Consider the following 24,547-nt stretch of genomic DNA (forward strand, 5'->3'; position numbering starts at 1 on the left):
CTCATGCCTTGGTCAAAATACCCAAATTCCATGAAATCATGATGGCATTGATAATTGCTGAGTGTAGGTGATGGACATATGGGTTTCTTTTTTTTTTTTTTTAAATATTTTTTATTTATTTATTCGACAGAGATAGAGACAGCCAGCGAGAGAGGGAACACAAGCAGGGGGAGTGGGAGAGGAAGAAGCAGGCTCACAGCAGAAGAGCCTGATGTGGGGCTTGATCCCAGATCGCCGGGATCACGCCCTGAGCCAAAGGCAGATGCTTAACCGCTGTGCCACCCAGGTGCCCCTGGACATATGGGTTTCTAACCATTATACTACTCTGTTAGTTGGGGGGGGGTTAATTAAAAATTTGGGAAGTGGTAAAAACACTATAGGTTTTAAAAATTATATTAAGGTAGCTACCAGGAGATATTTATAAAATATTCATGATATAAGAACTAATAATTCAAAGAAGACCTGAATATCTATCACCTCATTTAAGAAATGGAATGTCACCGTCACCTCTGTGTACTCCCCCTTCCTTAATCTCATCCTCTTCTCTTCAATTTCAGAGGTACCTGGCTCCCTAGAAGTTGCTTATCATTCCCTTTCTTTTCATTTTCCCATGTGTGTGCCTAAATTATATGTTGTCTAGATTTATATATTTGCTTAACTTCGTAAGTGGAATCGCACTTTGACAACTTGCCTTTCACTGACTATGCCTACATACAAACAAGAGATGAATCTCGGCAACAGGCTCGTTGATGGATTCTTTTATTGAATTAGATTCTTTTGACTATCCTAAACCCCTTCATCTTTTTCACCCTTTTTTCTTTCTTTTGCACAGGACAAAAGAAAATGAATTGATGAGGGGTTAAAGATACCTATATCACACCTTCATTCTCCCTATTATATAGGAAACTTCCAGAAATGGTTGTCCCATGGCTTTCCAATGGTCATAACTCAGGGCTCAATAAACACTATACCATATTTTAAATGAAATATCTACTTTGAACCGTTAAGGAAGTGTATTGATATTCAAGTATTTAGGAAGCTTTTCAAGTATTGAAAAGAATTTTTTTTTTTTTTTTTGAAGTCTAGTGAAGTCTAAAAGTCACTGGGAAATTAAATTCACCTCAATACCATGATTCACCGTGCTCTCCGATGATCAACTTTTTGCTGTACTTTAAATTTGGACCCCCTCCAACTCCCCAGCTTGTATGAATTAGATGTCCCACTTACCCACTTTCCATTTTCATGGCGTTCTTGAGGGTTATTTTAGGTTTTTCTGTCTCAGGCCAAAAGAGTTTTGCCACGGCCAACGATGCAGGTGCAGACATGACTGAGGCAGTTAACAGGTGGGAGGCCGAAACCTGTGATTTCAGGAGAAAGAAGGTCAGCTGAGGTTTAGCTTTTCTGTTGTGTTCAGGATGAACAGCCCAAAAGCCTTACAAGGGAAGACAAGGGCAGAATTGAGCCCTATGCCAAAAAAGTGTTTCTTTGGAGGTTTGGAAGCACTGAGTGAGCCAAGCCGGCATCACCTTGAGAGTCAGAGGGAGAAGGAGGAATTGGTGTTAATTGGCCACATCCTTTGGGGAGAAGCCCAACACCAAAACCCAATCATTTCAGAAGAGGATTAATCCTATGTAAGAGCTTCCAGATTCCTCTACCTCTCTGTGGACATTTTGAGTGTTTAAATAGTCCCTAAAGCCCATATTTCATTATACCATCAGTTTAGACAGGGAAAGTATCTGGGGGTGCAGGCATGGATACACCCCCCTCTGTCTTCCTTCCGCTCTCTTGAAATCCGTGGTGCCTTGTATAATATTCATTTATCCAGAGTCCCTTTAATCTGTAAGCGATTTCTGTTTCCCTCACTGTGGGCCTGATTAAACTCTTTCCCCTTTCCTCCCCACATCCTTATTTTGTTTCAGGATTCTCTTCCCTGTATTTTCAGAATGCCAGTGTCTGTATCTCCCTCCCAACCCCCATTCCGGCCAGCACATTTCTGCAGGCAGAATTCCTACAGTGAGGGCAGAGTGGACCACCTGCAGGTCCAGTCAAGCTGCTATTCCTGAGATCTCTGTCACCCTTTTACTCTACCCTCTTCCTCTTGGTTGGCTCTCTGAGGCCCAGATGGTGTGGAGGGATGAAACTCACCTATCTTGTAAGAACCGCTAGCCACCTGGGTCCACAGCTGTGCGTTCTTCCATTTCTCCACTGGGGGTTGCGTCTGTGTGTGGCTTATAAGCTCTGGGCCTGGGGCACGAGCATCACTTATAACGTTCTGCAGCCCTGGGCCACAGATCACCAGCTCTCCAACTGGGTTGTACGTTAGAATGTACAGGAGGAGTTTTTTAAAAAATAGTGATGCCTGGGTCTTACCCCCAAGAGATTCTGGTTTAATTACTCTGTGGCATGGGCCTGGGCATTAGGGTTTTTAAAAAGTTCCTGGATGGTTCTAGTGGGCATTAAGGTTTGGGAACCACTGCTCTAAGCTACAGGTCAGAAAACTTTGTCTGTGAAGGGCCAGAGAGTAAACATTTTTGGCTTTTTCAGGCCACAACTACCCAACTCTGTAGCATGAAAGCTGCCGTAGAGAAATGAATAGAAGTAGCTGGTTTCCAGTAAAACTTCAGTTACCAAAAAGGCAGAGCAATTTAGTTTGACCCATGAACCATACTTGCTGACCCCTGGTCTAGACTGCCTTTACTAGTGACAGTAACAGTGGGTTTGTTGTTGTTGTTGTTTGACATATTTAAATGTTTGGCCAAAGTAACCTCATAATATGATTCCATTCTGCCACAGTTGGATATAATTCACATTTAGGTGGCAGGGATTTGAAAGCAAAGCCACAAAGCCCCGCAGGGTCACTCTACTCAAATGCCAAAGGAAGTGCGAAGGACACTCTTTTGGCCTCCTTATCTGGCAGCAGTGGTAAGAAAGAATGGATAACAGCAGCAAAGAAAGAAGAGGTTAAATTTTCCATAAATTTATCTTTAAACATTCTTACCCCAAAAGAAATATATGCACCTAACACACTTCCAGCTATGGTAGAGAACCCAGCAGTCATGATTGCATGGAGTTCAGACTTGGTGATGTGTGGTAAGTATGGTCGGACTAGCAGCGGAGACTCTGTCTGGAAACAAAGCAAGATCAGATTAAATGTTCCCTTTTAGATCTTAGGAAGGTGTGCCAATCTACTCAAGATTCCTTTTTTTACCCCCAAGTGGAACCCAATGCAGGGCTTGAACTCACAACCCTGAGATCAAAATCTGGGCTGAGACCAAGAGTTAGATGCCCAACTGACTGAGCCACCCAGGTGCCCCAAGATTCCATTTTCTAAAGCAGTATCTCTTTCTTTCTTTTTAAAGATTTGTTTATTCCAGAGAGAGAGAGAGAGAGAGAGAGAGCATGTGCACACAAGCAGGAGGGGCAGAGGGAGAGAGAATCTCAAGCAGACTCCACAACAAGCACAGAGCCTGTTGCAGGGTTCAATCCCACCACCCCGAGATCACGACCTGAGCCAAAACCAAGAGTTGGTCTTAAAGCAGTATTTCTAAGTGTGAACCACAGACAGCTCCATCAGCATCACCTGGGAACTTGGTAGATGTGCAAATTCTCAGACTTACTGATTCAGAAACTCTGGAAATGGGACCAGCAATCGTGTTTGAACAAGCCTTCCAGATGGTTCTGATGCATATTCATTTGAGAACCCACACCACTGATGTCTGGGTCATTGAACTCTACGTCAGTGTGCATTACAGAGTCATGCGTAAAGTTTGCAGAGTTTGCAAGGCCATTCATACAAGATCCCCACCAGCCTAGGATTGGAGTCTGATGGCCAGGTATAATTTTCTAAGGTTGGAATACTATTGCCCAAGTAACTGTGCCCTGGCCATGTGAACTGGTGATCTTCCAGCTTCATCTCGACAGACCATATACCTCTTTGCTTACACCGCAGGGAAATAGAGACTCAAGTATAAAAAAATACCGACAATAACAGGGACAGCTGCCCACAGGCACTTTCCTAATTGGGAATCAGACACCCCACTCTTCCCCTTGGGTGGAAAGGAATTAGAGACAGTGTAGTTGTAAGGGCTTGAATCCCATTAAGGAGGACAGGCGGCCTGCGACGTGGGGCTCTCCATAAATAATAGCTGTACTTTTAGCATATTAAGTATCAAATTGAGCACCACAGAAGCACGTATGCAATTTTACAATTTTCCCCTCATTATTTGTAATTGTTCTATAAGATTGAATGTGTTGAGCTTCACTTCATGGACTAAATAGAAACTCAGTACATAAGCCCTCTTACCCTGCAGGTAGGAGTAATCAAGTCAAGATGGTGTTCTAATTAGTCCCGAGAGATTTTATGACTATAATTATAACAATTTCAACTCCTAGGGAAGGAAGTATGGGCCCCGCCCTAAAGACTATACTCCAGGCTAGCAAGCTGGGCTTACCATTAAGGCTCAGCCTGCCCGGAGCAGTTGTAAGCCTCGGATTTGGAGCCGTGCGTTTCTCTGGGTGACTTGAATTTTGCTTCAAATCCAATTTCCTTGAGTAGTGGTGCTGGCAAGCATTCACACGTAGTTTCCTGGGTGTGTGATTCCATTTTGCCTGAAGCTACCTATTCTGAGTGATGAGGACGATTACCATTTCTTCCTTATCCACCCCTTAGGAATGCTGCTGTTTTGAAGGACACCCCTTGGCATCATATTTCCTTGCTTAAATAGGCTTCAGGCAAAGCACTTATCCGTGTGATGGATCAGAAAGATGAAAATGCTTTTGCTCATCAGCATTTTTCTTCAGGCCCAGCTGAGACAGACTGTTGGCCAGTTCAGACAAGTTGAGAATAAGCTCAAGTATTTATACAGCTGCTGGGTCATTGGTGGAAAGTCTTTCTTGGTCTCTTTCATTACCACAAGCGTTACACCACAGAAAGGGAGGCTGCCTGTTACATCTTCGCAGCTTTAAGATAAGTGGTGAACTCCATTTGAGTGGGTGACCTGGTAGCCTCTGGAGGGTGGGTCAGAGACCTCAACGATTCAATCAACTCAGGAAAGATTGGTTGAGAATCTATACAGGAGAAGCCCAGTGCTTTGATAAAATGATTCCATCTTTCCTCCTCTCCATAAACTTTCAAGAACCCAAACTGGACACTAGGGCACTGGGACACTCGGAAGGGATCTCTCCCGTACACTCTTTTTCTCTCTCTCTGGAATCTGGACATTGTCAATGCTGGGGGTTCCTTATTTTGACACCCTTCCCCCGACACTACAAAACAATAATACCGTTATATTTCTTATTCTACTTTCTAGGAAGAGTATCCATTTCAACAGATGTTTTGTTTTGGTTTTTTTTGAGATTACAACTTACCTGTCCAACGAATATATTGCCAGCAGCAACTACGGATTCAATAGGAGATGATCCCATAGTAACTAGCATTACCCATCCAACCTAAAAGGGGACAAGGGACAACGTCAGTGAAGAGCTGTTTGTATATGCAACTTCAAAGTAGGGATGAAACTCTTTGGAGGAAAATGCCTTCCACCATTGTTGGCAGGCCAGTGATGGAGCTAAACGTGAGTGTACGCTATCTAGTCTACAGAGCAGACCCAGCCAATTCTCCTATGTGAATGGTAGGGCTGAGTCATTGTATATACTTGGAATTCATACATTCATTACACAAACAATTGTCTATTGAAACATGGTATAAGTGTATGAAATTATAATAATTGCTAGCAGTCATGACAAGCTTCACTGCATTCCAAGCACTGTTTTATGCTCTTGATCCAGGTAATGCATTTAATTATCATAATAACCCTTGAGGAAGGTCCTGTGATCACAGCCATTTTATAGAAAAGGAATCCAAGGCACGGAACAGTTTAGTTATTTTGTCTAAGATCACCCAGCTAGTAAGCAGTGGGATGTCGTGGAGGGTTAGCCTTTTCTACTAAACTCTCAAAGAAACATGGTTTGTGGTCCCACTTCTGCACTGGCCCTTCCAGCTAGAGACTGTGGTGCCCACTTCAGGATGGAGACCTCCTGTTGCGTTCTCTCCTTCCTTTCTGCTTAGACACGAGCACAGCAATTCTGAACGTTTAAGTCCACAATCAGAAAATTATGGGCCCTGGCACACTCTTGCTGAAATTCTGAATTCTGCTGCTGTTCTGGTTTCTCTCTCTCTCTCTCTCTCTGTCTCTTCTTCCCTCTCTCCCTCCCTCCTTCCCTCTCTTTTATGTATTTACAAGGGTCAAAGGAGGGCTACGGCTGTGCCCAAACCCTGTATGCACTGCCCGGCTTGTGTGTGCATTCAAACTAGCTTACACATTTCCTCATGTTCCGATTTAACACAAGTGTCATACAACTGGCAGTGCTGGGGTGGCAGGAATGAGATGAACTTTTGGGACCTTTTTTTTTTTTAATTTGTGTATGCTTATCAAACTCCCCCAGAAATGCAAAACAGCTTCTGCTTCTTGCTTGAATCCTCTAACAACTCCTAGAACATCCACTTTTGCAATGTCCCGAGGAGAAGCAGGGACTCTGTGTACGGCACAGGGAAGACAGCCAGGATGAAGGAAGGATGCTGTTCTCCCCAAAGGTATCTGCTCTGCTGGAGTCAATTCTTTGGTTAAAGAAGTAATTACTAAGGTTTTATGAAGATAGCCAGTAACCACTGACTGCGAGTCAAAGCCCCATTAGACGCAAGTAATGAATCATGGAACTTTACATCAAAAACTTGGGATGTACTGTATGGTGACTAACATAACATAATAAAAAAATTATTATATAAAAAAAAGCCCCATTAGAAGTCCCTTAGGTAAAATTGCCTCCAGGGCTGCATGTAGGATTTTTTGGTTGGGGTCTAATAACGGGCCGGAAGAGGAGGTGGTGGTGAATCTTGGTGCAAACAGAAAGGCACTTCGGGAAAACCTGGAAAAGGCATTTAAGACTTTCTCCCTGAAATAATGGCCGTACACCTGTCGCCCAATCCCTTCAAGTCCCAGTACCTTTCTAATGATCCACTGCATCAGTCCAAGGTAATAGAGCATGGACATTACGGTGCTGAAGAAAACCACGATGGGCAGGACCTGGGGGCGAGGTAGGGGCATGAAAGCAATCACGGGTTGATGTTGGCCTCAGTAGGATTAGTAGAATTCAGATCAGGTCTCTTTTCTGCCTCCTTATTCCCGCCGACACATCATCAAAATCATCATCATCAATGTCATTTTGAACTAAATGACACTTTAGTCAGGCAGCGCCCCCGTCTGCTGTCTCTTCTTTGAATTTGCTCTGGATAAGCTTGAGTATATTTCATAGGAAACCGGACATGTTCGTTTCTCTTTGATGATCTTGTCTTACTGTGGTTTCTCAGAGAAGGAGTGCAGTTTCAGGGGAATTTGTAAGCACTAGATCAACAAACTGAAGGCCACTGGCAGATATTCTTGAAGTTCTGATATTAAACAGCCTCATTAGCAGAGGATCCTTTCAAAATGGAGTGTGAGTAGCCTCTCAGGTCCTTACTGATAGAGGCTTCACAGATTCGATACAGCACGGTAGGTGCTTACACACACTGCCTCCCACAGAGCAAGCATGCATCCTTTAACTCTTAAAGTAATAATTATTTTACTGATAGAGTTTTTTTTTTAATCACGAAAAAAAAAAAAACTTGGGAAACTAGTTTGCTTCTGTGATACCACCATGGTCTTTTTCTGCATCCTGTTTCCCTGGTGCTATTTGGGTGCCTTCAATGCAGCCTGTGTTTCCACAGTGAACAGTTTCTACCCTGCAGAGAACACACAGAGCTGGGGGCTGGGTCCCTCCACACCCCTACCGATCTGTACCCCTTCCCCTCTGTTCTCCCAGCTAAATGACCAGGGACAGGCTGCCACCAGAGGCAGAGAATGACCGAGGACAATTTGTACAGGATCTGATTTAGAAAAATCTATTAATAATATATATTAAAAGACATTTTGTGCCATTATTCAGAGCTCAGCCACTTATGTGCTTTTATTGGCTTTAATGGGCAAGCAGAGCCTTCCTGAAAGCTTCGGGGAATTAAAGGAGCTTATCTCTTGAATGTTCCCACAGGGATTCTGCTTTGTCAGAAAGGATGGAGGCCACTGCTCTGGGGAAGAGGGAGGTGGTGGGTGGGTGGCTGGGTGGGTAGGAAATGTCTAAAGACTCTGGTGCAGTTTGGGCAGCAAGTTATGCCTTCCTGGTGACTTTTCCCAATTCTGGGTTCAATTCGTGATATGAGCATATTTCTATCTCGGTTTGTAACTCGGCACCAAAGCATCAAATTGACAGTTTAAAAAAAAAAAGAGCAATTAAATAACAGATTCATCATAAATGTTGACCTAACTGAAGCCAGGGTAGTTTGGAAGGTAAACTCAGAGTCCCCACGTGAGAGAACAAGTTAGAAGTGTGGGAACAATAACACCACAAAAAAAGAATGCTGAAGGAAAAGCCGAATTCATCTTTCTGCCTCATCAACAAGTATTTGTAGGGTCTTCACAGGGGAATGTGAGCTTCCTGGGGCTTGTGGGAGTGCAGGGAGGCCAGCTTGACCTTTCCCCTGAAGCATAATGTCTCTCCTTCGGTTGGGAGAAGGCCCAGACTCCTGCCCACTGCACTGAAGGGAAGACAGGAAAGGTTTAGCATGGAGATGGCTCTGGAAGAACAGAGTTTAGTGTGGGTGAGCAGCTTTCTCCTTTTGGGAGACGGAGGGGGTTCCTGAGCACAGAGCTGTCACTGATCCCGGGCCTGGAAGCCATCGGTGGCCCTATGCCTCATCGTTGCCAGCGATCGAATGTTCCTTTCCCTGATGCCTCAGATACTATTATCCCATATGAGTTTTCAGAAGTATCTCAGGCAATGCTAGGAGCCCCCTCAAAAGTATTTGTATATTTCTGACTTCCTGTAGATGTTTCCCTCCATGCTATGGTAACAAAGTAAAATGTTTGCAATCTACTGACTTCAGATAAAATCTGATAAATGGAAAAAGGCAGTGAAGTGCTATCCACCTAGGACATGCCCGGCAGGTGTATATCTGGTTTCTGGTCAGTTTCTATCAGAACATCAGCAAAGACCCAGGAGGTACTGAAAAGGAAGTAACTACTTCGAAATGGGATTTGGCTTTACCTTAAATGCAAAGAAGTGTTCTGCGTATGTCTCACCGAAGACAAACTCAGCACCAGCGTTAGTATATTCCAAGAAGGTCTGCATTAAAGTAAGGAAAACAGACGATCATTACAACCACAGAATTGGTGGTTAGAGTCCGCAGGACCTCCCCGGCTCTGCAGAGGGAGAGCCCAGCAAACTTGCTGGTTAGACGTGGAAGGTAAATTTTCATAGCTTTCCCTGCTCCAGTGGATGGCATGGAAGTAGATTTTTGAACTATACCTGCATACAGATTTCTCGTCATTTGCGACATTCAGTCTGACTCCAGGACGCTCAAGAAGGAGCCAGGTGTGTCAATTTGTTCCAGCGAGCCATAGATGGCACACAGGGGGCACTAGTTAGCACTCGATGCAAAGAATTCTGTTTCTCTGTTTGTGGAACCATCTTAGAAGTGTGACACTTCTGGGGCAGGATGAAAGGGACAGTCTGGATAAGGGAGTGAGGCAGTGGATGATATGGGGAGGGACAACTGTAATATTTATAAACTAGACAGATTAATGTATTCTACACAAACAAAAATGTGGCTCAGCTCGTGCAGATGAAGGAACTTACTTCTGACGTGTCTTGAGGATTATATCCAAATGTCAAAAACACTTAGAAGCAAGATATTCGTTTGAACCCAACTTACCTGAACTTGTTGGCCCAACCAATCGAAAGCCATAAATCCAGGTTCAGTCCTCAGGATTAAGAGCCCAAGAAGAAACTGTAATCCAATTCCCCAAAAGACAGGCCTCCAGTAAACCTATGCAGAAAGATGAAGACATAGAGCTTACTAGAAAAGGAATGCTAAGCTCAGCATAGACACCCAGAGGGTCACTATTTCCTTGGAAGCTTCTCACGCATGGCCTATGATCCACCTTCTTTTGGAGGCCAAAGCAGTTGTGAGCAGAGAATCCCTCGATAGAATCATGCCCCCAGATCTCAGGGCTGCATTCTCCCTTTCAAATCCTGAGTTTGCAGGCTTCTGTCCCTGGAGAGTATGTAATCATTATATCATGATAAAATAACTTAAACACAAAGAATAGTCTTAGAGGGGCCATTAAAGGAAGAAGGATCTGGTCCTCTTCGTCGTGCTGTAAATGTTAGAGACATATAATTATTTCCCGTCTGGAAAATGGAAAGGCAGAACATGGCTTCTCTCTGTGTGCCCAAGGTTTGTTAATCTGACAATTTGTAAGTGAATTAAGTGAAATTCCACCCTGTTGAGGGGCTCTCATTTCACTGTAAAAGGAACCAATTAACTCTAATGCAGAGCCAGGGAGTGCAGCAGGAATGGACAACCATCTGCTTTCATTTTTGGTGCGGAGATGAGTGGGCTGCAAAGAACTGTGGGATCGGAGGCATAGAAGCCAGCAGAGATGCTGACCCGAGGCGGGCAAGCACTTTGGATCCTATTAGGTGACTTGTTTTTCTTGGGTCAACCTTTCAGAAAACCAGTAAAATCTTCTGGAGTTTGCCATTCTGAGTCGTGTGTGAAGGCTTCGATGTCTCCAAATTCTTGCCCATTTAATGGGTTACAGGCCGACAGGATGAGAATGAGAATTGAATTCAGTGGGAACAAAACTGTCTAAGGACAGATTTTTGCAGTAAAATAACCTAACTTGCAAATAGAAATTTGATAAACTGCAGAATCCAGTGGCAGAATATTAAATTATTTACTGGCCTGGGGAAACTGGCATCAAAAATAGATAAATTTTCTTTGTGTGTTTGATGGAGGGAGGTGGGGTACGTGAGTAGAAATTGGACTGGGCAGGAGAGAACACCTCCCTGGTGGTGTAACTGGAAAATTACTGAGAATGAAAAATGAGAGAGAACTGGTACTAAGAAAGCTTGGGAAGAAAGGCACCCTAGCCACTTAAAATAGCATAGCAAGGTAAGACAAATACTGAATAGCAGTGAAATTCTCTCACACTCATTATTTTGAGCAATTTAAACATGAGGGGGAAAAAAGAGGGAAAAAGCTGAAAAAGATCGATTTCATACTTACTTTGGTTGGGTACTTGGAAAATAGAAATATCAGGATAATGTACATTATGAGGCCACCGAAGGACACCAGCTGCTGTTGGCCCAATTTGGCGGTGTCAAAGATCAGCCAGAGAATAACTGCCAGGATCAGTATGGTCCAAATCACCCTAAAGGAATCAGAAAGGAGGCATTAGCATCATGTGTTGTGCTAACCTGAAAATTTGGAGCAGGCTTAAACTAACAAACACGGAATTTATTAAGGGTAGCACACCCTGGCACCAGGAAGTTAGGCTTCTAGAGATTGCACAGACCCTCTTTCACTGTGGCCGTGAAGGCAAATAGCTAGTAAATAAATAAATAAATAGATAAATAAATAAATAAATAATAAATAAAATTAAGCACTGCCTTAAGCACATTCCACAGCTCTTGGACTCTTCGCTGGTTCAAGGACACACAAAGGGGTCAGAGGTGAGAAGGGATCTTTAGAGAGGGAAGTCTGGTGATTTCTTTGAGAGCTCTGGGGTGAGTCCTCACTTCCGTTTTGGGAGATGGGAGAGATTTTACCTTTCTTCCTTTTAGGGGAGAATTTGAAATGTGTTCTCTGAAGATGGGGGACTTTAGCGGAGCGTCAGAGAGCTAAGTTGGACTTCAGGATGTGTTCTGACTCCTTGGCGGATCCAGGGGGCATGACAAGTTTGACTCATAGCTTGGAGGGCAGAGCCAGAAAGCGTGCTGTGTTGGGATTGCACAATCCTGTGTTATTAGGCCAAGGGTTTGTGAACTTTCCTGGTATATCCCTTGTGAGCCATTCTGGGGCGAACCTGTCTTGTGTCCAATCCACTGAGGCTGCCTGGAGTTAGGGGAGGCCCCACAGAAAGAAGTTGAGGGAAAAGCCCTGAGTGGTCACTCATAGGATATGGGGTCCTATAGGAAAGAGTCAACTTTAATATTTCACAGCGTCTTCCTCTCAAAGAGGCCAGCTTCAGGTCCAGAGCAGAAAGCTGCCTCCCCAAGTCAGAACTGTACCATCGTTTGGACAGCATTTAGTGGCACTTGAAATGAAAGCAGTTTGTAGGGACGTTTGAACGTATCTTATGAGTTTTTGCCCTATCTAGGCCTTGATTTCCTGTTTGTAAAATGAAGGCATTATAACTCAGTTATTTCTAGTTTCAATAGCCCATAAATGAGGGAGCAATTTCAGAACACGTTTTTGGAACAGTATTGGAAAAAACTGACATCCCCCTCAAAGGCAACAAGAGGAATGGGTGCATTTACCACTTCATCCAGGACCAGTGTCTGTTTAGGACCCTTTTGCCAGGAGACAGGCACTCATCGATTCGATGCTCATATTTGGCCATAAAGTAATCCCAGACTATAAAGAAGATGGCGGCCACGGTGATCACGAAAAGGGGAAGGGCTCTCTGAAAGTTCAGCACACAAGCTGCAATCACCATCGCCAGGTAACCTGTTGTGAAAGGGAGCACAGATGGGGACCATCACTGGCACCAGCTGCCGACCAGCCTCCAGCACTGACACGGCTCAGCCAAGGGAAGGTTCAATCAAGAAGCCACTGAATGCAGAGTTGTGCGGTGTTTGCTGCATGGCCGGAAAAGCCTAGAATACTAGCTGGCCCAGTACAGAGGAAGCTTTCAACCCTGCTGTTCCCTGTTTCAGCTATCTGAGCACCAACCAAGCCACTGACCTTGGAGGTGCAGTGATCTTGAATTCATGTCAGTGGACTTGGGTGCGAGAGTTCACATTTTATAGATAGGAGTGTTCTTCAAATTGGGCTGTGGAACACTTTGCTCTGGAGGAGGCAAAATAGAAGGCCTGCTCATGTGCAAAGATAGGCAAGAGGAATAGCCTACATGACCCTAAACTCCTGCTCACATTGTATTTGCACGAAGTATGAATTGCTTAGATTGCCCCCTGCAAGTAGGTTCCCACCTTGTATCAGCATGTTTTCTAGGTACCTGGGTTTGCACTAACCAACCCTTAAATACATCACAACAACAAAGGCCGTAAGAGTAGGGGACCTAAATAATTAGCTGCTAGCTGCGTAGACCGAACAGGGAAACAATCTGCATAGGCAACTCCAGGCGAGACCCTCCAGTTGGGGCTTCTCGATTAACCTCTCTGCTTCTTGGGATTCACTGAAGTCCAGGGGAACAAGAAGATTAGAAAGATTTCTTTTCTTTCTACAGAAAACTAATATTTGGGGGATTCTCGAAAAAAGACACTGGCATCCATCCTCCTTTCTTTATTTACCTAGTATTAAGATGCCCCAGATGATGTACCAAACGGTGGTTTTGTGTTTCTTATAAAAATCACAAACCGTATCATACTTCCTTTCCAGATACCTGTAACAACACAAAAACAAAAAGGCAGGCAGAGGTAAACATCAAAAACATGAAATAAACGGACATACTGAGCTAGATGAAGCTTCGTTAAGCAAGCAAGCAAACGAACGAATTAGTGAAGTGTATGTCCTACGAAACAGAAATGGGATACTCATCTCATTTAAGACTACAGTCAGCCGTGGCTTGCATCAGCCTTTGCCGCGTGGATGTGCCAAGCCCTGAGGGCTCACAGATATGCAGAAAATGTGCTTCTGGAAACAGAGCAGGGGAGATGGTAACTAACCAAAAGCAAAAAAAAAAAAAAAAAAAAAAAAAAAAAAAAAATCACAAGACGGGAGTGTTTCTCACTGGACTATGAGGGCCTCTAAGAGCTTTTAGGCCAAGGTTATGAAATGTCGATTTTAGAAACTCTCCTCCCTTCTGGTCTCACAAGGTTTAAGTAAGTTGGTAGTTCCCTGTCCCGGCTTACCGTATTTTTTAGTGGGAGACCGACAGGCTTCACTGGGTGCTTGAAATGTAAAGAAGGATTTTGTGGTTTTCAGAGCTACTAACTGCCAGGTTGTAATATAGCTTTCTAGAAAGTTCTGGCATTGTTGGCATGCCTTTGTTTCTGTCCAGAGCTTTGTTAGGGGGTGGTGGGTCGTGAGTGAGCAATGTGTGCATCTGATCACTTCTGCTGGGGAGGACAGTGTCCATCAGCGAGTGAGTTTGGAAGGGTCCCAGGGCCATACACACAGAGACTGTCCTCTACTTCTCCTGGGGTGCTCCTGGTTCCCTCCACTCCTGCCCTGAAATCTGGCTTCCCTGCACTTGCCTCTTTCCTCAGTGCCCCTTCTAATGGAGACCTCTTCTTCTCCCACTGGAGGAAGGAATTTATTCACACATTTAATCATTGCCACTTCTAGGCCACTTCTAGTCCCTACAGGAGATTCCTCGTCTCCAGGGTCTCAAAGGACTCAGCCCTGAGCTAGGACCTCTCCTCCATTCTCCACCTTGCAGCAGCTATGCCTGCGTGTCCAACCCCTACACCCCCTGCACGTTTCAGGGCACAGCCGAAGCCCCTCACTCCTTTCACACCTTCTTGCATCTCCTTGGACAGAGGCATTCCTCTGTGCTTTAATCCTGCTGTCTTCTTTGATCATATTTTGTGATGAAGCCTTGACTGGCTAACTTCCTGGAGAACAGATGTGAGCCTGATAGCACTAGGACCTTGGACATGACATGCTGCTTGACAGGCATATGTTAAATTTCCAGATAAATGAAGCGGTAGTGTGTGTTGCTTATCTGAACAGTATTCTACCACTGTGGGTTGGGTCCCATCAGTGGATCATGAAGGGCACGGTGCGGGACACCCATCTTTAATAAGAAAGAATAAGGTGTATGAGAGCATATCACACATAGTAATGGTGAGTCTTATTTCATGAAAACTTTGGTGTTATGCATGTGAGTGAATTAGAAACACTGATCCAGAAGATACGAAGGAAATAAAAGTTCGGTAAAGACTAAGTTTTCGTGGTTGAACTTAGGAAAGGCTGATGATCCATCAACCTCAGTTTCTGATCGTGTTTCAAAGTGGCAGGGGTGGAGGGCACCATCGAATCGGTCACATTCACGTACTTTAGGCTGGATTCATCAGATTCTTTAATTGCACGGAATGTGTGTGGTCCAAGACAGCAATCTCACCCTGCATAAAGTAAAGTAGCTCGAAATAGAGGCTTCAGCCATTTGGTTATCTTAAAATCTTTTTTTTTTTTTTTAAAGATTTTGTTTATTTATTTGACAGAGAGAGACAGCCAGTGAGAGAGGGAACACAAGCAGGGGGAGCGGGAGAGGAAGAAGCAGGCTCATAGCGGAGGAGCCTGATGTGGGGCTCGATCCCACAACACCGGGATCACGCCCTGAGCCGAAGGCAGACGCTAAACCGCTGTGCCACCCAGGCTCCCCTCAGCCATTTGGTTATCTTGACTAGACCACTCCTATCCTCCTGGTGATTGCTTCTATCCCATTAACATTAAGAAACCTCAGTACCTCAACATTAAGAAACCTTGGTTAAGAAACCAAGAGAATTTCTCAGCTCCTGGGGTCAGAGATCCATAAAGTAAAATGAAAGACAGAACTAAGCGCAGGTTTCTGAGGTAGTAAATATTTTGGGTACTGTATATGTGACAAGAGCTTTTAATCCTCATTCTCACCAACTGCAGAGATAACCTTATGATGCAAAACAAAAAACAAAAAAACCCAAAACAAAAACAAAAATAAAAAAACCCCAAAAAACAAACAAAAAAAACCCAACCAAGCAAACAAAAAACAAAAACCAAAAACAAAGTTCCTGAGAGACATAGAAATTTAAATAAAATTTAAATGGGCATTCAGAAACTTGACAAATACTTGAGTGTTATGACAGACCAGACAATCTTGGACTAAGAATCAGAAGCTGAAATTGTTAAGTTAGCTTTGTTCCTCTCTAGCTGATTAATCTTGAGTAAGTCACCTCTCTGAGCTTCATTTTCCTGGTCCAAAAAAGAAAGAAAATGATTTGCCTCTCTCACCTCATGGGGCAATAAGGACTTGGAATACCTTCTGGGTACTACAACGTAAGAGCAAGTTTGTTGGGACTTGATGCGGATTGGGTTTTGAGAAATCAATTGCTTATTGATTGACATTGAGAAGATGAATTAACTACTTTTGCGTGGCCTGGAGCAATTAGTTGGTAACTTATGCCTTTAATTAGAAGACTGTCCTGGATATTGGGTTCCCAGGACATCAGCAGTTTGAATTTACCACGGTGATTATCATAGAGACCCGTTAATTTTTCTGAAAATGGTGTTGGCTGGGTGGTAGGGAAGGGGGGTTGGGTAGTGGTGGGAATAGGTAATACATAATAATAAGTGTGTGAAATTAGATGAGGATAAAACAAAGTGGCAAAACCAATAGGAGTCAGTATGGTTAGTTCTCTGGTTAAACCTGTACCCTTTTTGATGTGTCTCTGCATCCTCCTCCTCATCTTCTTTGTTTCTTAAAGAATCCTGCTCAATGGTGATCTGCTCTTCGTCCTGGAAATCAAACATTGCAGCAGATGGAATAATGAGAATCCTGGGCGTGGTGGACCCTCATCTCTTTTGCTCAGAATTTTGGCAAAGGACTGACAAAAGCCCTTTTAAAATTATTATTATTTTTTTAAAGATTTTTGTTTATTTATTCGACAGAGAGAGAGACAGCCAGCGAGAGAGGTAACACAAGCAAGGGGAGTGGGAGAGGAAGAAGCAGGCTCCTAGCGGAGGAGCCTGATGTGGGGCTCGATCCCATAACGCCGGGATCACGCCCTGAGCCAAAGGCAGACGCTTAACCGCTGTGCCACCCAGGCACCCCCCCTTTTAAAATTATTATGCAAGAAGATAGCTCCTATTATCTACTTGTGCACACATTTTCCCCTTTAATCACAAGAAATCCAGGATGACACTTCTCTCTCCTTTTTCTCCCAAAGGAGCTGTTGGTATTTCCTCCTTTTCTTTAGGGAATAGGCTCATATCTCCACTTTTTGCTCCTGTCTCTACTGCAATCATTCATTCAACCCCTGCTCTGTTTTCAGGCACGGGCTAAATGCACTTAATATCAGAAGCTGCATAAATCTCCTTTTATACTCTGCCAGCCCTGGTTTTCAAAGGACTGTGACCAAGCTGGTTTATTTTCCTGGCAGCCCCAGGCTTGATCTGCAGATGTGAGCGTGAGCCCCGTATCTTCAAGAGCTGATAAACCTTCCCTTGGAAACTAGGGTCCTTCTATCAGTGGCCTAAATTTGGAAGTATTTCCCTTTCTCAGCAAACCCTTGCTCTAATTAATGGAGTGAAGTATATATCTGGGCTATCTTTCTAGGTACCATTGTAACTTTTAAATATCCATGACCCATTCTGATCTCAGGATAGCATAGAGGATTTCCTGCCTCCCTCCGTTTTGCAATAATGGCTCAAATAGGTCCAGCTATAGTAAGCGTGGCAAGGGAAGGTGACAAGAAAGTATGCAGACGTGGAACAGTTTTGAACATGCTCTAAGAGCAATAACGCCAAATCTCAGCTTTCGTTTTCTGTCATATCCCAGGCAGCCATTGATTCTCTATACTGTGAGAGAATTCAGAAATGAGTCATAAGTGGGGCGCCTGGGTGCCTCAGTTGGTTAAGCATCCGACTTGTGATTTTGGCCCAGGTCGTGATGTCAAGGTTGTGAGACTGAGCCCTGTGTTGGGCTTCGTGCTGGGTGTGGAGCCTGCTTAAGATTCTCTCTCTCCCTCTAGCCAACCCCCCTCTCTAGGGGAAAAAAAAAAAAAAGTCGTAAGCATGTCTCCGGGCCGAGAGGATTTTCAAAGGTCATATAGTCCTTTGATGCGAAACTCCATTATACGTTTTATGTAGACTACCTTCATTTTCTGGGCTGGACCCCAGGAATTAGGAAGGTGAAGGATAACAGAGACCGGTGGAGTCCAAGCTGCTGCTGCTGAGGACAGGGGTCGACAGGAGCCTTATTCATTTCGTTCCCATCTAACACCTACCTTAGCCAGTAGTTACAGTGTGACAAATATTTGATTTAAATAATCATGATTATTATTTTCTTACAGTGAAATTTCAAGTTACCTACTGTCTATGGAATGTCTGACATTAACTGTTCTTTTTTCCCCCACCCATTCCCATCTTTATTTATCTGTTTTTACCTATCAGATTGGTACAGACGTTTTTCTTTTTTAAAAATTTTAATTTCAATATAATTAACATACAGTTTTATATTAATTTCATCTATACAATATAGTCTTCAACAGCTCTCGACATTACTCAGTGTTCCTCATGATGAGTGTATTCTTAATCCCTTCCCCTAGCTCACCTATCCCCCACCCACCTTCCCTCTGGTAACCATCTCTCTATAGTTAAGTCTGTTTTTCAGTTTATCTCTTTTCTTCTTTGTTTGTTTTTTTGTTTGTTTGTTTCTTAAATTCCACATATGAGTGAGATCATACAGTATTTGTCTTTTTCCAACTGACTTATTTTAGTTGGCATTATACTCTCTGGATCCATCCATGTTGTTGCAAATGGCAAGATTTCATTCTCTTTCATAGCCCAGTAATATTCCTATATGTATATATATATCACCTCTTCTCTATCCATTCATCTATCGATGGACACTTGAGATGCTTCCGTAGTTCAGCTATTGTAGATAATGCTGCAATAAACAGAAGGGTGCATGTATCTCTTTGTATTCGTTGGGTAAATTACCCAGTAATGCAATTACTGAATCACAGGGTAGTTCTATTTTTAAAGTTTTGAGGAACCTCCATACTCTTTTCTGCAGTGGCTGCACCAGTTTGCATTCCCACCAACAGTACACAAGGGTTCCTTTTTCTCCCCACTTTTTTTTCCTTTAATTTTATTTATTTATTTATTTATTTATTTATTTATTTATTTATTTATTTATTTTTACTACGTTCAGTTAGCCAGCATACAGTACATCATTAGTTTTTGATGCAGTGTTCAACGATTCATTATTTCTCCCCATCCTTGCCAACACTTGTTGTTTTTTTGTGTTTTTGAATTTAGCCATTCTGACAGGTGTGCAGTAATGTTTCGTTGTGGTTTTGATTCGCATTTCCCTGATGATGAGTGATGTTGAGCATCTTTTCATGGGTCTGTTGGCCATCTGGATGTCTTCTTTGAAGAAATGTCTATTCATGTCTTCTGCCCATTTTTTAATTGGTTTATGCTTTTTTGGTGTTAAAATATGGAATGCTTCACAAATTAGCATGTCATCCTTGTGCTGGGGCCATGCTAATCTTCTTTCTATCGTTCCAATTTTAGTATACGTGCTGCTGAAGTGAGCACCTCTCTCCGTCTTACAACAAACCAAAAACGACAATAACAACAACAAAATCTCCTTGACCCCATAGTCATGGGACATCTATCCTCCCACCTTCCCTTCACAGCCAAGCCACTTGAAAGAATTGCCTTTACTTTTAGTGACCCTTGCATCCTACTCACTCAGACTTTTACTGAGATGGCTGTTGTCAACGTCACCCAAGGACCATTGTGGCCAAATCCAGTGGCTCCTCCTTGCTCTTTATATTCTTGTTTATAATAGTAAAGTATCTATTTTTTTTGATTGTTTTGTGAAACAATTTAAAAAAGACTTCATTTTTTAAAGAGCCATTTCAGGTTCCCAGCAAAACTGAGGGAAAGTAGAAATTTCCCGTGTCCCTGCTGCCCCACTCACGCATAGCTTCTCCCATCAGCACTGTCTCCTACCAGAGTGGTACATTTGTTGCAGTTGATGAACCTACATGGACACATTAGCGTCCAAAGTCTGTAGTTTACATTAGGGTTCACTTTTGGTGTTGTATATTTTATGGGTCTGGACAAATGCATAATGACATGTATCCAGCATAAGAGCATCACACAGAGTAGTTTCACTGCCCCCAAATCCTCCGTGCTCTGCCCACGTGTCCCTCCCCCTTCTCTTGGTAACCACTGGTCTTTTTACCGTCTCCACCATTTTGCATTTTCCTTTGTCATATACTTGGAATCATACAGTATGTAATCAATTCAGGCTGCTTTTTTTAATTAGCAATACTCATTTAATGTTCCCCCATGTCTTTTCATGGCTCAAAGGTTCATGTCTTTTTGGGGCTGAAGAATATTCCATTGTCTGCATGGGCCACAGTTCATTTATCTATTCACCTGCTGAAGGATATCTTTGGCAGTTATGAATAAAGGTACTATAAACTTCTATGTGCGGGTTTTGTATGGACAGAAGTATTGTTTTCTTTTGTTGAATAATGAGTGAAACGGACACTTTTTTTTTTTTTACAATATATTAAGTAAAATACACAGTAGTAATATAGATAGCATGATCCCAATATAGGTGACATGGCATGTGGGTGTATGTTTGCCTTAAAAGGCCATATTTTAAGATGTTAGGCACTGATTTTTTTCTGGAATTATACAGGTAATTTTTTTTTATCTTCCAAATTTTGCTACAATAATCTTCCACATTTTCTACGTCAAACAAGTTAGTCTTTTTATCATGAGAATAACTCCCACCAATAAATGGCTTGATAGTCGGCACCCAGAATTACCAAAAAAAAGAGAAAAAAAAAGGATGATCTACATGGATAATCTGCTGGATTTTTAGTAGCAGAAGGCTTTCTTCAAATGAGCTCCTTCCCAGAATTCAATATATAAAAAAGAAAAGTGGCCGTTTGATGGAGGGCCTCAGTCTGCTGTAAACTTAGGTGTCCCTGAGGGAAACCTAGGGCATGATGGACAGTTTTAGACCGTATCTTAGAACCTTCCTCATCTGCCTCACTTGCTTTAAAATTGAGATGCTTTGTATTACGCCAGTGCTTTTTGCTTTAGGATGGAGCATGGAGTCTGTACTAGTGAAGTGTCCGAGAAAGCCTATGTACTCTCCCCAGCAGGAAACTCTGGGGACAGGTGTAGCGACACAAAATCTCTTTGTTTGAGCATGTGTGTTTTCTTCATGACGCTGCCTTACACATTCTAATTACCATTTAATTCATTCCTCTGAGTGCCAGCTGAGAGCCCACTTTCTGTCCCCACAGCTTTCAGTCCCTGTTGCACAGCGGTTACCATGGTAATAGATTCACTCAACCATCACCGGAGTACCTGCTTGGCCGTTTTGTGTTCTCTGCTTTGCTCAACTCTACACCTTAGCGAGTTATTTCCTGATGTGTTCTGGCTTTCATCAAAGTCGTCTTCATTCTAAGAAAAAAGCACAGATTGCAAAAATACAATTTCAGAACCAAAAACCCAAACATTCTTTCAAGAAACGGGACCTAGAAGACTTTTGAGGGAGGGGGCGGCAAAGATGAGGTGTTCAGACGCATCAGCTGAATCAAGAAGGAACTAGTGAATCTTGGGCTCGTAAAGAAGCAGGTGATTTCTGTTTTGCTCTGCTCTGAGAGAAGGAGTGGTGTGGTCCAACTTGAGAAAAAGAGAGGGGTGGACCGGGTGCCCCCATCTAAGGCATGTGACTTTATAATAAGCAGAGCTGAGGCTCGGGTGTGTCACGTAACACAGGCTTCCAACGTATAAAATAAAGCAAAACGTAGACCAGATAGTTTTCTTCTTAGATGTTGGACATTTGAGATGCTAAAATGAGTTTTGTTTAGTTTAAAGCAATCTCTGGTAGTAATGAGAATAAGAAAAATGCCTTCTTTTGTCAGGCTGTTGTGATTTTACTTTAAGGAAGGGAGTAAGCTGTGTTCTTGGAGGAATTGTCCTCACCCCTGAGCTGCTGTTTCCAGATGTGACAGACACCTGGTTCATTTCTCTTTCACTTTTTTTGAGGGGGGTCCAATCTTTCTCCCATCTCATCCCAACTTGCCTTCCCCGGGCACTTCATTCCAAGTAAGGCAACAAGATAGATGAACTGTGCCAGGTAGGTCCCTATAGCTTTTCAGGAAACGCCTCTGCTAGGCCTTGTCGGCCTTGTCTTTGAAAGAAGAACAAGTGTATGACTTTGATTTTAACTTTAGATCTCTGGCTGGCCCCAAGGAGCTATAAAAGAATGACAGTTCTGACTTGGGTTGATTTTGCATCTATCGAAACACAAGAGTTTGTAGAGCATGAATAAAATCTAACTTGTGGCACATGCGTGATTTAGGCATGAAAGCCTTGTTGCCATACCTGCCCTTTTGGTTACGGCTGTATATCTTACTTTAGAACAGTCCCCGCACATAAGAGACACTAGCAATTCTTTGTTGGATGAATGAACCACAGTGATTTTAATATTGCATTAACTGGTGTGGCCACGTGGCACATCTGAGCATTTGGTAACAAATACAGTAGGGGGCGCTGTATACAGTAGGGAAAGATGACAAAGTGTTGCTAATTACAGAAGTTGGTTGGTAGGCGTTTAGGGACTCATTTTATGATTGTCACTTTCATGGATGCTGGAAATTTCCTTAATGAAAAGTTGAAAATAAAACTCAGCATGAATTAGTGGAAATACAAGACACAGGTACATGAGGGTGCCGGTCTTCAGGGTCCCTAATTACATGTGTGATGCTGGGTAGGTCACACCTTCTCAGCCTCAGTCTACCTACGTTTTGATTGAGTGTTCTTGTGATCTTTTCCAGAATCCTGACATTTTCTGGTTCCAGGAGGAGCAGCCCTAGCTTCTTGGTAATTCCTGCTAATTCTTGATTATTCCTGCCACCTGGTGGCAGAATCTGAAACTTGTGGAGCGCAAGGATGGGGCCTGCCTTTTTCAAGTTCATGCAAGAGGAAGGGATGTGTGTGTGTGTGTGTGTGTGTGTGTGTGTGTGTGTGTTTGGGGTGGGGTAGAGTAGGCATAAGTGGTGACAAGGGCACCTCTGGACGTATTTTGTAACACGTAGTGGGATTGTTTTACCCCTAGTAGAGTGTACGCTTTGGCTTTTTAACATTTTCAGGAGGAACAATGTCTCCCATTGGAGGATTTCCAACAGGAATAATGGGGGTGTTGTGGGTGTTGGTTGGTGCTGGAAAAATAACCCTTGAGACATTTCTTGGCTTTGTTTTATCGCTTCTTTTCAAATCAGAGTCCTAGGGCCTAAATGGGTGGTCCATAATTACTTCTTAGCTCGCTGTTTCTTTACATCTACTTAACAATTCAGATTAAGTAGATACATTAGTACAGATGACTACATACCTTAGGACAATGAACTACAACCATATTGTGTTCTATATGCAAGCTTGTCACTCCACTGAGTGGGTGACAACATTGCGGTGTTGTGCATGAGTATTTCTAAGTAGCCACTTAATTTCTCTAGTTAGTGTTACTTGCTGGGTGTACTCAGTTCTGGCTTGAGATCCTCCAAAGGGCAGATCCTTGAGCCTGGAGTCCCTTGTGTCTGGGCTTCGATCCTGCACTTTCCATGCTGCTCGAAAAGCTACAGATCCCCAATGGGTGTTGCAGGGAGTACAGGTGGACAGAGGTCTTCTTTCTTTCTTTCTTTCTTTTTTTTTTATTTGACACAGAGAGACAGCCAGCGAGAGAGGGAACACAAGCAGGGGGAGTGGGAGAGGAAGAAGCAGGCTCCCAGCAGAGGAGCCTGATGTGGGGCTTGATCCCAGAACACCGGGATCACTCCCTGAGCCGAAGGCAGACGCTTAACGACTGCGCCACCCAGACGCCCCTAGAGGTTTTCTTTTTTTAAAAAATTATTAATTTATTCCTTTTAGTCAGTTTTTAAGCCATATGACTTCTAAAATATAAGAAATTACTGAGACCATTCCCCCCATCTATTTGCGGTATTTCCCTTCTATAGAATTACAGCTGAACATATAGCCACCCTGAAAAGAGGCTGCATTTCCATCTATACCTAGATTCTGGCCAATCGAAATATACATAGATGTGGTGCCTTGAGTGGGGCAGCTCAGGAATGTTCTTTAAGGGATGGCTGGCAGGTGCACCTTGTCCCTTTCATTTTTCCCTGTGTCCTGCTGCCTTGTGTGTGGATGGTTCCAGCCAGGCCATGAATGCGAGGGCCCCATCCTGGTGAGTTGCAGGGCACTTGGGTCTCTGCAAACCTTGAGCAGTGCTTCCACTCCTGTTCTATGCTACTCACATCCTACCTTTGGTCTGCAGGAAATAAGCTTCTTCCTTGTTACTTTTGGTTTTTGCTTTTCTTTGCACCTGCATTGATATAATACGAAGTAGGTACAAGACGCATAAACTCCTTAAAGTCCTGTGATCTCCATTTTGACAGGTGAAGAAACTAAGGTAAAGATGAGCAGATTGTATGACTCAGGTTATACAACCAGAAGAGTCGAGATAGGATCTGAACTCACTGTCCAACCCAAACTGTATCACGCCTTAGAGTTTGGACCTTGGGCCAGGACCCTTTGGCCTCAGGAATATCTAAAAAGATAGTGGTACACCTACAGATTAAATTCCCCTTCCATCAGGAAGACCTGATTTGAACTCCAGATATGAAAAGACCAGTCAGAATGGCTGGAATCAAAAAGACAAGACATAACAAGTGTTTGCAAGGATGTGGAGAAAAA

General features: G+C 43.2%; 1 protein-coding gene and 1 non-coding gene across 2 annotated transcripts in view; both read right to left on the minus strand.

The window, feature by feature from the left end:
• The window catches only part of SLC28A3 (solute carrier family 28 member 3), a 52,154-nt gene that overhangs the window by 10,815 nt on the left and 16,792 nt on the right, over nucleotides 1-24,547 (minus strand). The window contains exons 2-12 of the mRNA XM_026518839.4: nucleotides 21,161-21,256; nucleotides 16,470-16,552; nucleotides 13,408-13,499; nucleotides 12,415-12,604; nucleotides 11,162-11,306; nucleotides 9,803-9,916; nucleotides 9,136-9,213; nucleotides 7,002-7,082; nucleotides 5,368-5,448; nucleotides 2,999-3,124; nucleotides 1,228-1,358 (exon numbers count right to left, since the gene is read on the minus strand). Of these exons, the coding sequence (XP_026374624.1) occupies nucleotides 1,228-1,358; nucleotides 2,999-3,124; nucleotides 5,368-5,448; nucleotides 7,002-7,082; nucleotides 9,136-9,213; nucleotides 9,803-9,916; nucleotides 11,162-11,306; nucleotides 12,415-12,604; nucleotides 13,408-13,499; nucleotides 16,470-16,552; nucleotides 21,161-21,256 (1,217 nt within the window). The remainder of the gene's footprint in view (nucleotides 1-1,227; nucleotides 1,359-2,998; nucleotides 3,125-5,367; nucleotides 5,449-7,001; nucleotides 7,083-9,135; nucleotides 9,214-9,802; nucleotides 9,917-11,161; nucleotides 11,307-12,414; nucleotides 12,605-13,407; nucleotides 13,500-16,469; nucleotides 16,553-21,160; nucleotides 21,257-24,547) is intronic.
• On the minus strand, nucleotides 19,254-19,360 carry LOC113269897 (U6 spliceosomal RNA). The gene has a single exon (XR_003321622.1). It is a non-coding gene; the product is annotated as a U6 spliceosomal RNA (small nuclear RNA).

Source organism: Ursus arctos, unplaced genomic scaffold (genome assembly GCF_023065955.2).
Source record: "Ursus arctos isolate Adak ecotype North America unplaced genomic scaffold, UrsArc2.0 scaffold_33, whole genome shotgun sequence".
In the NCBI taxonomy this organism is placed as follows: domain Eukaryota; kingdom Metazoa; phylum Chordata; class Mammalia; order Carnivora; family Ursidae; genus Ursus; species Ursus arctos.